At 37.6% G+C, this 16,846-nt stretch overlaps 2 protein-coding genes across 2 annotated transcripts in view; both read right to left on the reverse strand.

Moving 5' to 3' along the window:
* LOC122334672 (fibronectin type III domain-containing protein 1-like) overlaps nucleotides 1-12,863 on the reverse strand; it is a 29,521-nt gene extending 16,658 nt beyond the window's left edge. The window contains 11 exon segments of the mRNA XM_043232680.1: nucleotides 2-1,621; nucleotides 1,711-1,899; nucleotides 2,456-2,563; nucleotides 3,199-3,386; nucleotides 3,630-3,750; nucleotides 3,846-3,944; nucleotides 4,092-4,301; nucleotides 7,029-7,088; nucleotides 8,933-9,019; nucleotides 9,109-9,303; nucleotides 12,758-12,863. Of these exon segments, the coding sequence (XP_043088615.1) occupies nucleotides 2-1,621; nucleotides 1,711-1,899; nucleotides 2,456-2,563; nucleotides 3,199-3,386; nucleotides 3,630-3,750; nucleotides 3,846-3,944; nucleotides 4,092-4,301; nucleotides 7,029-7,088; nucleotides 8,933-9,019; nucleotides 9,109-9,303; nucleotides 12,758-12,830 (2,950 nt within the window). The 5' untranslated portion in view covers nucleotides 12,831-12,863.
* Nucleotides 12,864-15,070: 2,207 nt separating this feature from the next.
* fam166c (family with sequence similarity 166 member C) lies at nucleotides 15,071-16,801 on the reverse strand. The gene is made up of 4 exons (XM_043232682.1): nucleotides 16,503-16,801; nucleotides 15,951-16,173; nucleotides 15,750-15,867; nucleotides 15,071-15,211 (listed from the first exon to the last, which is right to left on the reverse strand). Exons 1-4 carry the CDS (start codon nucleotides 16,574-16,576, stop codon nucleotides 15,204-15,206), a joined length of 423 nt encoding a protein of 140 aa, XP_043088617.1. The 5' UTR covers nucleotides 16,577-16,801; the 3' UTR covers nucleotides 15,071-15,203.
* Nucleotides 16,802-16,846: the final 45 nt, after the last annotated feature.

Here is a 16,846-nt window from a genome sequence, read left to right on the forward strand (position 1 = left end):
CAAGGTCGCTCTGTTTCCTCAGAAATATAATCATCTTCATGATCATTGCTAATTTTAACATCTTCATTATTACTGGGATTGTTGGAACTTATTGGAGCATTTGTGTCTTTGTTTAGCACACTAGGTTTTGACACAGGATTAGCCTCATGCTTTGAAGGGTATGTTGTGGGGGAAGTTTTATCACTAGTACCTTGAGAGCTCACAGAAGTAGAACGAGATGGAAATCCTTTAATAATTGGCCTTCCTGCACCTACAGAAGAGGCGGCCCTACTCCATGGTATTCTCCCATCTTGTCTGCGATTTCCTGTAACTATCCTGGAATTTCGGTTTGGTAATGAAATCGGTGAACTTCTTCCTGTTGTAGAAGAGTTAGTCCTTGAAGAAGAATGGGAAGTAGAAACATAGCTATTGCTTTTCTCTTCTTTGTCATTAAGATCTACTTTTTGTTCAGTTTGATCCTCTTTAGTTGTATCCGAATGGGCTTTTTTGGTTTCTTCAGTTGGTTGTTCACCTTTTGTGTTGTCTAGCTCTGTATTTTTCTCCTCTGTTGTATGGTGAATGCTCGTCCTAGTTCCTATTGGCAGTGTTGATTGTGAAGAAGCATTTGATGATGATGATGATGATGATGATGATGATGATGATGATGATGATGATGATGACTCAGGTTTGTGCTTTCCTGTTTGAAGTCTCTGAGCTTTAGTTGAAATTCCAACTCTTCTTCCGTTAGGATACATGGCACCAGATACTGAACTTGGGACTCGACCAGACGTGGAAGAAGTCCTTCTTGTACCTGCTGATGATGAAGGTAAAGAGGATGAAGGAGAAGATACTGAAGAAGAAGATGATGAAGTTGATGCTGAGGAGGAGGAAGAGTAAGTTGGAGAAGAGATAGATGAGGATGAGGGGGATTCTGACTCTTTCACTGATTCAGGCCTGGTTTCCTGAGATGAGATCACTGAAGGCGTTCTGTCAGTGACACTTTTCTGGTTGTGTGAGTTCTTTTCCTCAGGATAGGAGACCGCTGTTAGGTCCTTTCTTGTAGCTGCAGACTCCTGGTTTTGTGAACTTGAAGAAGCTTCACTCCGAATTCTTGATCGAGAATTAGGCCTTCTTAATCTGCTAATATCAATAATTGGGGATGTGATTGGGGTCCAAGGATGACTTTTGACAGATTCAGACTGACTGGGTTTTGATTCTTTGGTGTCATGAGAGTGTTTTGAATGTTCCTCTGTTTGTGGTGCTGCATTATTGCTGCTCTCTGGTTTTGTGTCCTCAGTAGCTTCATTTGCTCTTATTTCCTCTTCTGTTGGACTGTCAGTTGGCTCATTTGTATCTTCCTCTCTAAATTTGGCATTAGTGGGTGATGAATGTGAGTTTGACCTTGAGCTAGAACCTCCATTTCTGACTGAACCCCTCACAGAGGAGAAGATGCTGTGATAGGACCTTGTTTGAGAAAGAGGGCGTCCTCGTCGGTTTGTGGGTGGCACTTGAGTTGTGGTCTGAGTATCGGACTCTTCCATCTCATCTGGCTCCTGATTGTCTGATTCATTGTTTGAAGATGTCTTTGAGGAACTTTGGCTTGTCTTGTGGCTGTCTGTGTTCCTTAAGTGAGTAGAGCTGGCTAGAGACAAAATTAAGATACCAGTCTTAACCAAGTTTTTGTAAAGCTGCTAAAGTTTATTGGGGAAAGCAACTTTTGGGAATACTTACATGCAGGCATTGCAACAATAATGGCTTTAGTCTGTGGTCCCTGGCCCTTCCTATTGACTCCACGAATTTTGAAGATATAGCGGTCACCTGGCGTAAGTCCATCTATGGTAGCAGAGGTGATGGTGCCGCGGTATGTAACTGACTTTGCGCCAAAAGGTTTCATAGCAGGAGCATAGGAAAGGATGTATTCTGGAAGTAGATGTCAAATCAATCAGTACGGTCAATTTCATTTGGATACCAAAGCTGAATATTTTCCAACGAACACTGGGAATACCCAAGATTGAACCAATAAATGTAGGCCAAGGATAACACACTAAAAAGGAAACGTTCCTTCTGCATGAAAAGGGAACAGTTTTTTGTTTTCCACATGTACATTTATGCTGGTTTAGCTTTACAGACTGGTCCTCTGCATGCCTGCTGGAGAAATTGTAAAGCTTAAGGTTGATCAATCCCTTATATTTTGGCACTGCATACAGATTAGTGGTTTCAGGGAAGACATATGTTTAACAATTAGTAATGTCTTACTCTCCAAATGCCAAAGTCGTTTTCTGTTCTTTATGTAGGGCATATTTTAAAAGTCATAGAAAGAGCTGACAGATATCTCTATAAAAATATATCAGTGTCAAAATACCTTCTCCTGTCCCAGCTAGATATGCAGATAAGTAATACAAGAGTATGCACTACATGATAAACAAATACAAATATTTCTTCCTAAATTTGTAGCCTAGCTACCCTGTGGTCTTACCCCTTAATCGGCCATTTGTTTGCTCAGGTGGATCCCAGGTGGCTGTGACAGCAGTACCTTTTCCTCGAAGTGGTTTTACTTGAAAATTTTCTGGAGGGCCAGAAGGAGCTGCATAGACAAATGTGGGAGAAAGTAAAACTAGGACTGACAAACAAATTATTATACAAACAACATGGAGTACTGTGTATTCTCTTGAACTTAATTTTTTTCTGCTTGGAGATTTTTCAAATGGAAACAACAGACAGTTTGTGTTTTCCATGGGAATGAGGTCATTCTGATCACTCCAAACAAAAATTCCAAACAGCCAGTAAACAGCGACATTACTCTTAAATAGGCAGTTAGAACAAGCTTACATGGTTTAAGAAACCAAGGCAAGATTATTATTTTTTTTGTGCATTTGTATGGGTGTGTGACACAATACAAAAAAACTTTTGTTTATCATTAACTATTTTTTCAGATATGCAATACAATTAAGGATTTCAGTTAAATTCACTTCATTCTAAATAGCCTGCCTTTACTACCACATTCACACCACATTTACAGAAAATAAAACTTCTAGTATTTTAAAATCATAATCTTGTAATGTTGAACAATTTTTTTAAAATAATACTGTTAAGATTTTTAAAATCTGACATTCACCTTTTTAGTTTGCAGATAATTATACCTTTAATAATAAATGTATGTGCTTAGCTATGCAAACCAAGCAAAGCATCTGGGTTACAGATCAAGGAGCATAAACAAACCTGATTCAGGGGTTCTCTGGAACACAGATGCACTCCATTTTCCCTTCTGATCTCCTTGCGAGATGCAAATAGAAAACTCGTACATGCTATCCGCCGCAAGAGTTTCAATTATGAGACGTCTCTGAGTTGTGTCCTTGTATTCCCAACGAGCTGATTCTCCTTTCTCTCTGTATTTCACAGTGTAATACCTGCACATACATTGTATTTTAAAACTTTAATCTACAGTGTTTGGGGACAGAGTTCAGACAGTCATTCACAGCCACGACACAGACACAGTAAAGACATTTATAATTGATCCCTTACAAAAGTACAATCAATGCAGCTTTGTTGCATTTAAGAGACTTATCTTACCAGCCTTTTAAACAGGGATATATATAATGCCAACAAGCCAACTGGCCCACCATTTTAAAAATGATATAATTGATTTTTACCTGGATCCCCCTGGTATTTCCTTCTTCTTTTCAATAAGTGGATCAACCCATGTGATAAGGACTGACTGAGGAGACAATACTCTAACTGTGATGTCCTCTACTTCATCCACAACTTCTGGCTCTAATGGAAAAGGATGACAAAGAAGTATTAGGTTTGAGTAAGTCAAAATACTGAATATGGAGTGCTGGTTAGCACAGCTGTGATCTGGGACATACCTGGTGTTACTTTTTTATTCATGGTGGCCGTGGTGATGGGTGCACTTCTCCCCTGGGCTCTGGGTGCCTGCAGTGATACCACATAGACGGACTCAGACGCTACGAACAGAGGGGGGATACCAGATACGGCCACGTATCATTACACATTACCTGCTATGGGACATACTGAAGGCATGCAATCTGAGGTCTATTCACAAATATTTGAACCTAAATTTGAAGGCATGCACTATTTCTATTTGTGCTTACCCAGTTTGTGTTTGTTAGCATTGCGCTGATCTGCTTGGTGATGGCTGAGGTCCACTCTGTGTTTGTTTTGGGGTCGCAGAGGGAGGCGTCCTACTTGATGGGGGGGTTCTGGTCCTGAGGACGACTGAGGGGCCCTCTGCTGTCCTAGTGCCGTCCTCTGAGTTGGGGGCCGTTGGTTAATCTGTGATGAGGTTATAGACACCATCCTGCCTAATGAGAGAAGGACAGAGCAAATAACGTTGGCTCTGTACAATGTCTATTTTGCATTATCAAAAGGGATCCATAAAGTCAGAAAGTTTGGGATTAAAAATCTAATTTAATCACGGAAACAAAGTTTGAGAAGAAATTCACAAATTTGGTGCTGACAATGTCAATCCCTTTAGTGAAAAAAATATTACACCGAAGCACACGAATATTGGAAAGCAAAAAAAGTTGCGAATAAAGAAGCAATTTCACAAGTGGTCTTATACATTTAAATCCCATTATACTTCACAGAGGACGACTCATGTTTGCAATCTCTTATAAAACAAAAACACTGGCGAATAACAAAGACACATGGAGATTTGCTAAAGTAAGCACAGTTACAGGGCCACACAGTTGTGTGCGCTCTCACTTCCTCTCTCTTATTGCTTTACTGTAATCCCCCATCTGACAGGACTTGGCAAGCGAATGAGACAGTCAGACAGTCTTCCTCCTCTCTTCCCTTCAACACACTGCTTCACGCGCATCTCTCCTCTCTCTCTGGTGTGCCGTACATCCCTGAGTGGATAATGAAAAACAGTCCCTCTCTTTCTTCATCCGTCTGTCTTTTTTCACTTCTTTAATCATTCTCAGATGATCGGTTGTAGTCACACTTCCTCATTAGAATCTGTGTGTAATTTAAAGGTTGATTATGACTGTTCAACCAGTGTTTCATTGAAACGTTCAGTAATCAATTGATAAAACGAACTTGTGAAGTTTCTTCTCAACAGTCATGCTACATTTTTATGTATTCTTTGCTGGACCTTTTTTTGACAAAACACGTACTTTTGCCTGTTGAGGCAACTATTAATCATGATTAATCGAATCCAAAATAAAAAAAATTGTGTACATGCAGTACGTGTATATTATATTAACAAAAACTTCTATTTTGCATACAATTAATCGCAATGAATTAAAAATTGTAAGCTACATTGTAAACCGACCTGAAAGCAGTTCAAATAAATGTTTCAAAACTTCATGCATTTTGAAAGCACCGACCACTAATGTCAGATCATTTTGAGGATTGAAGAATGAAAATAAAAGGGAGAAAGGAGGAAGGAGAGGAATGAGTCAATCCTTTAGAACTTATAAAGCGCTTCATATCCTTTATAGCTTTTGTGAGGGTTTTGGCTAAACGCATGCCTTGCGTGTACGCTAAAAGACTGTCCTATGAACGCTCTGGCATCACTTACTCAGTGCTTAAGCTCTACCAAAATTATTAACATGCACGTTAATAAGAAGTGTCAGGTCTCAGAATGAACAGAAACGATAGTAACAACAACTCCTTTTCCTTTGTACACACAAACAGACACTTATTCCCATTTCCCATATAGAGAGTCCAGCCAGCACAGCTGAGGCAGGCTCACATATCACTGGCCTTGAAACAGGGGTGAAACATAGTAGCTCACCCCTCTCTAATTCTTTTCCTTTTCTTGTTGTTTTTACAGTGTCAATCTTCCAAGTTCATGTCTTGGATCCATGATGCCACATCGTTCTCTTTTCCCACCCCTCAGGTCGGATTTGTTCACTGATTGTACGAATTATCTCCATGAATTCTCTCTCTGTGGGAGGTTTTGGATGCGATAACACGCTCCAGGTTGCAGAAACCAGCCCAGAGTTACCATGTCCATGTGTGGACTCAGCTGGGCTACACGTGGACCCGCTCTTAAGTTGGGTTAGTCCCACTGATTTTCTCTGGCAATGTGATGACAAAGAGATGATAACACAACAATGGTGGATGTGAAATAAAATTGAGCTTTTCCTGCCACATTCTTGCCACATCACGGTAACAAGCAAAATGACACAAAGCATATGTGTTTTGTTAAGCCAGCGGCAAAGCCAGAGAAAAATTAGAGCAACACTATGGTAACATCATGACAATAGCAATAGCAGAGAACAAACATGGACTGGATAACATTATGGGAAAACCAAGGGAATAAAATAATAATGAAATGACATTTCTGTGGAGATGTTAAGGAAGTGGCCACAATCAGTATTTTCAGTAGGTCCAAATATTTGTATACATTACCAAACCAAACATTCAGCTGTATTGTATACTTTAAGTTAAAAAACGTATTGAACATGAAATTAAATGTAGAAAAACTAAATAATCTGTCTACAACTTGCAGTGTATGCTGGAGCATTGATCACATGTAATTCAATCTGTGGAATTCTCCGTTTTATGAGTTCATCTCTTTTACTCTTGAGATTGTAAGAAACTAAAACACTCTTCATTTGGTTTGAATCTGGGATTCCTTCTTCTCTTCGGAGGGCTTGCATGAGTTTGGCTTCAAGTGGGCTCAGTGGATTCATAAAGAAGAGAAATAAAAGCTTTGATTTAACAAATTCACAGCTGACAGACTGCCACTGTCTTTCCAGGAACTTGGGGTATCGGAGGTCTCTGGCATCCAAACACGTGTCCGAACTTTAAACCCTCTCAAGGGAGTAACAACTTAGATGTTTTCCATAAGACTGCAAGTCTGAAATCTGTCATTTGCCATTAATGTACAGTAACAACTATATTTTTTTAAGAACTTGAAGAATAACTTGCGTTCCGAGAAGGTAGGGTTTGACGTAAAATTGTGTTCTCTTATAATTTTTCTCATAACTCTTTCGTGTTTATCTTGAACCTGCCTGGCAATACTCCTCATAAAATTGTTGTGCATCAATCATAGGCTGGGAAAGTATTGGGCCTACCTGGGGAGGATCTGTTGAAAGGCTCAACAGCAAAACCATCCAGTTTTACCCACTCTCCCCCTGCAGGAAAAAAAGAGCAATGTGGTTACACAGAAGGACTGCCAGCATTTTATCTTTGTATAACAGACTCATATTTTTATCTCAAAATATAAAACCTCAAAATATAATTTTTCATACTATAAAATATGTTATTCAGTATTTATTTTTATATATTTATTTGTTTATCCTTATGAAAACCCTGCCTTTTAATAAATATGTGACCTTATTATTTACAGCAATGTATTTTTTATAGATGCTTTTATGACTGAATTACTCAACAAAAGCTGAATTATATTACGCATAAATGTGTAAAAAAAAAAAAAAAAAAGCACATATTGCAATCAAAAAAACAGCTATCATTAAAACAATGAGCTGTACCCCAAATATGTTTAGAACTGTTAAAAAACATCCTCGGCCAAGAACATTTATGATCTGTTTGCAGGATTATTAATGTGCTTTTCTATTATGACAGATGTTTTGGGATAAATGCTGTGGGACTTTCAGCAATATGCCCAGATCCTGTTTGTTGGAGAGGGACATGGACATACTGAAAAAAACCTTTTGTGAAAAAACTTTATGTGGAGTGCGTTGGACGATTGACTGGCTACCACTACACAAGGCTTAAGGCTCTTGACTCCAGCTCTACAAAAACAAGGACTGGCCACATAAATGCTATATCTTTAGGGAATTCAATAGAAACAAATGCCAGTTATTTGAAAAACAGAAACGACCGTATATCCCCACACCCTGCCGTCTACACATGAGTGTGTGGCAGTCTGGCTTAATATTATGACCAAAAAACATAGAGAGCATTAAAGTTATAACTGCTTTCCTTGTAAAAACCATATAATAATGTGTGTTAGAGTCTAACGAGTCAAAATAATGAGCTTAATAAAAGTGTAAATTTAGACATTTAATGACATCCATGGAACACTCTGAGAAAAGCTACAAAAGCTGTCACTGCCTGTGACCAAATTATTTTTTTTCCAAAAGGTACTATTTAGGCACCAAAATGTATACTTCAGGTAATGTGTACTATTAAGTATTTATACGCACCCTTTATGAGTAAATAAGGCACAAAGGTGGATCACAAGTTTCAACAAAGATATTAATCATACAACACGACATGATTACATGGCACGGCTGCTGAAAATGTAGCTTTGGCTTCAAAGAATAAATTATTGTAAATAAATATAAAAAAATATATATATTTATTTTAAATTGTAAAAGATCACAATATCACTGTACTGTACTGTATTTTCTGATCAAATAACCCTTAAATTTTACCGACCCCAAACATTTGAGCAGTAGTAGATCTTAATAGTTTTTGAACATATATTAGAATATATTATTCTAATTAAATATTCTAATATATTCTAATTAAAGTTTTTTTTTTTTTTTTTTGCAATTTTTGTATTTTTAGGGGCCACTGTACGTATACAAAGCTGTGGGATTCTGTGGGACTGTTTTGTTATATTTAAAGGTATAATTGCCTTAAAAGTAAAAAGTTTGGTATCATTTACTCACACTGATGTTGTTCCAAACCTGTATGACTTCTGCAGAAAACAAAAGAAGTCTGAGGTCCAAACAACATTTGACCTCAATTGATGTTTATTGCATGGACAAAAAACAGAGGCATTATCCAAATGTGTTCTGCAAAAGCAAGAAATGCCTACAGGTTTGGAAAGACATAAAAGTGAGTAAATGATGACACACATTTTGGCGCAGTTTAAAAGCATGCATATGTGTTTAAAAGCATTCATATGTGTTTTATATACTTTATCTTTCCGTGCACCAATGTAGAACATTGAAGGGTCATAGAGAAACATGCATATCTCTATCTAAACACACATGCAAGCACACACCTCCTGGAGTCTCTGCCCTGTAGACAGGTTTACTCATCCCATCCTTATTCTCTGCACTCATCTTGAGAAAATGCAGGACTCCAGGCTCTAAAACAACACAACATGCACATGAAAGCCTGACATAGTGCTCAAGTTCTCAATGTGAGTCTCTAAGCTTGAATGATTTACATTCTTACCTACGTCCTCTAGTAACTCTGACCGTCTGTCCTTGTCGACAGTCATGAATCGCAGGGACTTCATGGACTTCCCGTAACCGATGCTGTAGCTATCAACAGGCCGCCCATCCAGCTCGCTGGGGGGATCCCATGTGACCTTCAACCCCTTTTCCACGGAGGTCAGCTTCACATTTCGTGGCGGCAGTGGCTTAGAAGCTGGGAGAGAGCACATCAGTCACATTGCAATTACAGTTCATTCAATTGTCCTAGAACAATGGTCAGTTATACTGTTTGGCGGTCGCAATGCATAAACATTTGACAGATTATGTGATTTACCAATCAGAATTAAGCATTGCAGATGGCCATATTTCAAGGGAAAATTCAACTAAATTGTAAACTTTGCATGACTATTCGCTTAATGGGAGCCGTAGTGTGTAATATAGATCTATTGTATTAGTTAACTTTCTTGCAGCATGAACAAGAGCAATAAGTGCTGCAGCCCTCAGTTAATCAAACTGGAAACTCTGTGTGAAGTTCTTTAGAGTGCTCAGGCTGTTTTTATAACCCTACTTAGAGTTGGAGTGAGCAAATCTCTCATCGCTGTGCCTGTTTACTGTACAACAGCATGACTCTGGCATAAAGCCTGGTGAGAGAGATCAATCTCTATCACTTATTTAAGTGTACACATGGACATATGCCTTTCGGTCACTGCTTTATAATGTAATATTGGCAATGAAACATCCCTCCACATAATTTGGAACCACATCACACGTGTCATTGCAATTACCGCAAGTTACGTACACACACACACACACACACACACACACACAAAGCCACAGAAACATCAAACCCCAGTCTGTGACTTGGCTCATATTAAAATTTATGATGTAGGGTGGGTTCACATTTTGATTAAATCAAGACTTGTAAAACATAAGAATTAGATCTTTCTCCAAAAATAAACATTTTATACTGGAGGAAACATATCAAGGCTCGTATTAGAGAGTGTTCATCACCTTGATCAGTGATTCTCAAACTCAGTAGTAAGAAATGATTAACTGTGATTCATTTTATAATTCCAGAAGTAAAATGATTATGTTTTATTTTTCATTTTATTTATAAAAATATTTTTCATGAAAACAAAATGTCTTTAACAAAATAAAAATCTACTTGTATGAAAAAATGCTTGTAAAATGGATGACTCCTTTTTATATTCTTAATGTCAGATAAGGACATTCTTAGTAATAAGTATGTTTTCCATTAGTAGAGACCATTGTTTATTTTTTTTTTAAATGAACAAATTATAACCTTTTTTGTAATAGCTGAAAAATATATAATCTAACTTCTTGACAGCTGTAAAAAAAAATCTATAAAAAAAACTCATTTTTAACTGATGCTTCCAAGACACAATTTACTATCGCAATTCTGACATTTTGATGTAAGCCAGTTAGATTGATGACAACTTTCCATCAGCAGATTTAGCAAATCACTGTTCGATAAATCCCAGAAAACCAAATATTTAGAACAGCGAGGCATACAATCAGATGTACATATTTAAAACAAATGTAAGATTGTTGGAACGTAAAACCTGCCTCGATAGCTGTTCTATAACTCGTTCACACTCTCCCCGGGCCATGTATGTTATCAATTCCTTTATTAGGAAGGTGAAAGTAATGCCCTGTGGTCCTGTTATCAGTTCTCTTGGATTGTTTTTTTTATAAGCACTCATAGAAAGACCTGTAGGGCAAGCACCTGCTGCTCTGACATCATTTTCTCAATGAAAGGCATAAACAGACTCTCACGAAAATATACTTTGCTTATTATTTTCATTCAGTTGACTGAATGACATTCAAACAAATGCAAGAAGCATTTAGAGTGTATTATTGTTAGGTCATACCTTAGTCACCAGTGCTTTTGCATGGAATTTTCAACCTGAGCTACAAAATACCCAGGTGTTCTGTACGAGCGTTGATTATAGACAGACAATGCTTAAACACCTGAGTGACAGGTTGAGGGTGGGCATCGTGCCAACTACATGCTGGCGTACTGTACCATAGCACACACTAATCGACAGATTGACTTTCTAAACCCTCCAGCCTTGCCTACGTCAATCAAAGACTTTCTGCAAATTCCTTGGTGAAAATCTGAGCAAGATTAAATTCCAGTAGCTGGTCAGGGCATGATTCTTCTCTTCCTCTCACTCTCTGGCAGAGCTCTTACCTGACAAGACAAGCTCATTCTTACCAGAATAACAGACGTGATGTTAAAGTCCAGGGTGGTGGAACAAAATCCTGACTCTCATTCTTTCCAATATATCTTTTATCTGTCAAGCAGATGTCTGCAATGGTTTTGAAGCTGCAGTCGGGCACCATTAAATGATCTAGAAGCGTATGTTTTTTTGGTTTTTTTTTGGCTTGTAATCAGAAAACTAAGCAGCTGGTGGCTTAAGATTTAGTTGTGTTGGATGTATTTTGTTCTGCTGAAGATGGAGAGAAGAGGAAAGAGAAGAATACTGGATAATATGCAGCTGCTGATGGCAGTCCCAGGCTGCACTGGGTGACCTCATATAAAGAACATTTCCAAAACACCGAGAAAGAGCAAGTGAGAAAGAAAAGGGCCCGTTGTAACGTGGCAGCTAAAACAGCTCAGTAGGACTTAGCTACCACTTTTCTCATCCAAGATTCCTCTGCTCCACTGCATTCTCCTCAGAATTAGGAGGGACAGACAGAGTGAAAGAAAGGTTTGAGAAGAGAGAAAACGTGGCTAAAATTGATTTAAAGAGCTGAAAGTGAAAGAATGTCTAAAACATCTGTGCTTTTACACTCCCTGATGATCTTTTAAAGAGGTTAACTGTACTTCCTGTACTGGCTATAATTTGATAAATCACTTGCTGAGATCTGCACTTACAGTACAATCTATCTATCTATCTATCTATCTATCTATCTATCTATCTATCTATCTATCTATCTATCTATCTATCTATCTATCTATCTATCTGTCTATCTGTCTGTCTATCTGTCTGGCTGTCTGTATCAGGAATCTTACTGGAAATCCAATTAGGAATCCAAACCTTTTCATATTTTGTTATATATGCATAATTCAAATATCTTATTTAACATTTGGCTAGAAATTTATATTCTGTGCGTTCTTTGCATATATCTGGAAAGTTCTGATAAATTAGCTACAGAAAATAACTCCATTTGTGACATCGCCATCAGTTTGTCATACCCCTATGATCACCTGATTCAAATAGCTAAAAAATGACTTGCTCTTTACAACCTAAAACGAAGCTAGTAAACTTTTGGAAGTTCGTGCACCTGCCCGTGGTTCAGCTGTTCAATTACTGTCTCACCCATCATGCATTATTAGTGCTTGAAATGTTTAATAAAGGTTTGGCACGTGGCTTCCACACACACTGTGATAAAACAAACAGGGCTTATTCCTCCAGATTCCCAAACCGCAGGTAATTAATAGAGCTATTTGCTCATGAAAATTACAGTACAAGATGACAGCATCATTACAAAGCCCTGGCAAATATACTACACAAATATAGGCTGCTTAACGAATTATATTTTGAAAAAAGTTCTACATTTCAATTCTACACAATTCTAATAAAGTACAAAGTTTGATTTGGTGAATTACTGTTTAAATAGAAATAAGCAGGTTGACCTACCCGACAGCAGTGGGCTCTGTGTGCAAAGTGTGATCAGGAGCCCGAGAAGAGCTCGTGCCCGTGCAGGAGACATTGCAGATAGTGCTTCAGTATTACGGCGATCCTCTACACTGAGGGAAGAAAGGCTATGGGATGCTCGGATGCTCCGTTGCCCGCTACCGTCAGTCTGGGTGCTCTTTCCCAGACGTTGTCTCCCTCTTCCGGGGACGAACGGGACTAGGGGCTACGCAAATATTTGCAGAACAAGACGATGGAAAATCTTTCGAAACGTACCTCCTTTGATGCAGAACGCACTCATCGTGCTCTGTTTATAGCTTGTTTACGCAAACTTCATTCTGCACTCTTGATAGACTAACACTTCATAAGCGTAACTGCTTTATGACTATTGTGTTTATTCAGTAGCCTATTGCAATTTATATTCAGCTCTAAAATTATGGATAGTAAATCATATATGGGTTCTCCAAAAAATTGTGCTACGGATGACGAGAAAGCACGTGAGTCATTTAGGAACTGGGTAGATAGATACAGATTGAAGGCACCCCTAAAGCCTCATTTTTCAAAAAGTATGTAAAAAAAAATAGCGACCAAAATGCGAAGGTATTCAGTCAAACAGCAGTTCTCGTCATTCGAGGTAACATGGGAGTTTACGCTTTATGTCAACGTCTGTAACGTATTTGTAATGAGAGTTTGTGTCTCATGCTGTAATATAACATCCACGTATTTGTCTGAACGTTGTTTAAATGTGAGAGTTTTAAATTGTAAATCTAAATTTTGCATTTACACACACACACACACAAACACACACACACACACACACACACACACACACACACACACACACACACACACACACACACACACACACATATATATATATATATATATATATATATATATATATATATATATATATATATATATATATATATATATATATATAGTCTCCATCTTAGTGAGCTGCTTTCTGATTGGATAAACTCCCACCTACTCACTGTAGTCAGCATGTTTTTAATTATGCTGTTTTTGCTTAATTTTCATCTCAACTTCTGCAAGGCAATACATTTAAGTATTTTTATTTATTTATTTACTTATTTATTTATTGTTTATTGTGCCTCTGCTCCCTCTACAGGCATGAATTTTAAAGGGTTTCAAGAACAGAAAACATCTTTAAAGGCTACATCTACTTCCATGAAACAAACTTGCCTGTTTGTTATTTGCAAGAGAGCACCAAACGTGGGACATTGAAAGGTGGAATAATGTTTTATTTTCTGATGAGAAAAATGTATCCTGGACAGTCCTGATGGCTTCCAATGTTAGTGGCATGACAAAGAGATCCACTGAAGATGTTTTCTACACAGCACAGTGGTGGTATTTTTTCCTTCTATGGGATAATAGGTCTTCAGGTTGTACAGGACGTCAAACGATGGTGGAGTATGTGGACATGTTATAGAGGCCTCCCTCTAGACTTGAGGAGCTTGTCTGAGAGATAACGACTGGGACTTTCAACAGGACAACACTGTAGACCACAACAAGCTCCGGATGAAGGACTTTTTCCAAAAGAATAAGGTTGCTTCCTGTGTTCCCTTTATCTTTTTTGGTTCTACAATGTAAATATTTTGTCCCATTACTCTCGGGATCTTTAAGGAATTGTGAAATGATGTTTTACTCAGTTTAACCTCTCCAGTGATAGCATGTTCTAAGAGCACTTGTTTGTACACCTCAACAATCCAACAACAGCCACACCGAAAGACAGAAAGACTTTTTGTCTTTGCCATCAGGAAACCATGACAGTGTTACTGTCTGAAGAACAATGACATGAAAGACATTTTTGTGTAGATCTAAACTTTTTAAGGCTATGGTCTTAAATCTTTGATCAGCAGTTTTTAAATGCAGTTTTCCATTAATTGCCTGTTATCTATTTTTTGTCTCTTGGTCCTATTTCTTCTTTTGGCGTTTTGAAGCAGTACTTACAACCAGGTTACGGTCCAACAACATGAAATATGAATACTTGTACTATTTCCCCTGGTCTTAAGATTTTATTTGATTATATATATATATATATATTTGAAATAAAAAATTATTAATTATTAATAGGTCAAAGTGTATATGATTCTAAAGGGTTCCCATGCATCGCAAAGAACAAATAGAGTATCATTCCCATATTATATATATATATATATATATATATATATATATATATATATATATATATATATATATATATATATATATATTATATAAAACTGTTAAAAAGACAATCCTGTACTATGGATGCAACTACATAAATGATGTATTATAAACAGGAGGCACAAAAATAGCAACTTCTTTTATTTATTTATTTATAAACACAATAAATGTTATTAGTGGTCCCATGAGGCAGACTTGTTTGTGGTGGACACCATTAGACTTCATCAGACTGCTACTTCCATCTGATATGGCATGATCTCTAATTAACTGACAAGAAGGAAAGAAAAGGAGACAATTTTAAAACAACAACAGCTCCAGTTTCACTCTGTACATACATTTTTATGACTTCAGAAACTACCCAGCAGCTAAATGTGAACATAACTGAACATAAAACCCCTAGAGACAGCAGGGCTCCAAGTACAGTTAACCCTGAGTAATGCATCAGCAAATAAGACTCCATCACAAACAATCACTGGACAGCCATCTCTTTCTCTCAGGGGAGCATGAAAGAGGCAATTAGATCCATATGAGACTGAGGATTAAGAGGGAGAGAGAAGGAATAGGAGAGCCCAAGTCTGTTTTTTTAGGAATTTACACTCATTAGCTCTATGTAGTATGTTTGGTCTAGTTTCTTAATATGGGCTGCATAATTAACACACACACACACACACACACACACACTTATATATCATATTCAAATGTTTCATATAGGCAGGTACTGAAATAATTTGTGGTTTTCACTAAAAAGATATTATATAAAATAGTTTAATTAAAATAGCTGAGATGGCTAAAGTACATTTCTTACATTCTCTCTGAAGGGATCTCATCCGTTCCTTTTTTTCTTTTTCTGGCATGACAAAGTAATTGACAGGCTGCACAGTCCCAGTCTTATCTTTGTAATTTTCTCTGTGCTTCTGTGACAACTGGGAAAAAGAGAAGTCCAAGTGAGACAAAAGAGAGCAGCTCAGAACATGATCCACAATCACACCTTAATTCTCATTCTTACCATGCTGAAGTCCTTGATCTCCTTCTGCCTTTTGAAATCAATGTTGTACCGGACCCAGTAGGGTAAGATACTGTCTTTGGTGTGGGAGCTCAGAGGCACACTATTGTAAGAGCTTTTGCTAGAAGCCATCATCGCAGAACGGATGTCTTGGAAGTACTTTAGGGATGCATTGGCAAAAGTCTCCCCATACAGGAATTTAATAGTGGGAATGTGTCCACAGTACCTTTAAATGATCCCGCAATCGCACAGTTAATACAATATTGGTAATATTGCTTTATGATTTACCTGCACCAGTTTCAGAAACCACATGAACCACAGTAAAGGCCGAAAATACCAAACACTGTAAAATGATTTTTATAACAGGCATAAATAATTTTTAACTCGAGTTTATTTGAATTCACTGTCAATTAATTGATTTGTATATTTAACATAAATGACGGCACGCATTTTATGTATCGTTCGAAGAGAAATATACTCCGTGAATGTCAAAAATTAAACCTGAAATTCAATTCTAGGGGACACAACAAAATAAGAAAAAAGGTATGTTTTTACCCGGGCATCAGAGGCGATGGGATGTAGGCTGTGTTATTATGAGTAATGAGAGTACCATTTCGTCTGAAAGTCATGGCTGAGTAGATAATAATACTATGAATATTATCCGATCAAAAGCTGCTGCGTGTCTAAAGCTGACCTGCGCCGCAGATAAGACAACAAAGGGTTGCCTGGCAACCATTTATTTCAGTACGGACTAGCCTAATAGTTTGCATTAATAGCTAATATGTCAGTTAAACTTTATATATAATATATAAAACTATGCTTCTACCTCGAACAATACTAAATCTGTAAGAGGCTTTTGGGGCGTATTTGGTCTGCAAGAATCCGCCCCTGTGAGAACC

The sequence above is a fragment of the Puntigrus tetrazona genome, unplaced genomic scaffold (genome assembly GCF_018831695.1).
Source record: "Puntigrus tetrazona isolate hp1 unplaced genomic scaffold, ASM1883169v1 S000000621, whole genome shotgun sequence".
Taxonomy (NCBI): domain Eukaryota; kingdom Metazoa; phylum Chordata; class Actinopteri; order Cypriniformes; family Cyprinidae; genus Puntigrus; species Puntigrus tetrazona.

Coding starts and splice junctions, on each gene's coding strand:
- fam166c (XM_043232682.1), bottom strand. CDS start 16,576: ATGACTTTCAGACGAAATGGTACTCTCATTACTCATAATAACACAGCC. Junction 16,174..16,502: donor CCATCGCCTCTGATGCCCGG/GTAAAAACATAC, acceptor GATCATTTAAAG/GTACTGTGGACACATTCCCA. Junction 15,868..15,950: donor AGATCAAGGACTTCAGCATG/GTAAGAATGAGA, acceptor TCTTTTTCCCAG/TTGTCACAGAAGCACAGAGA.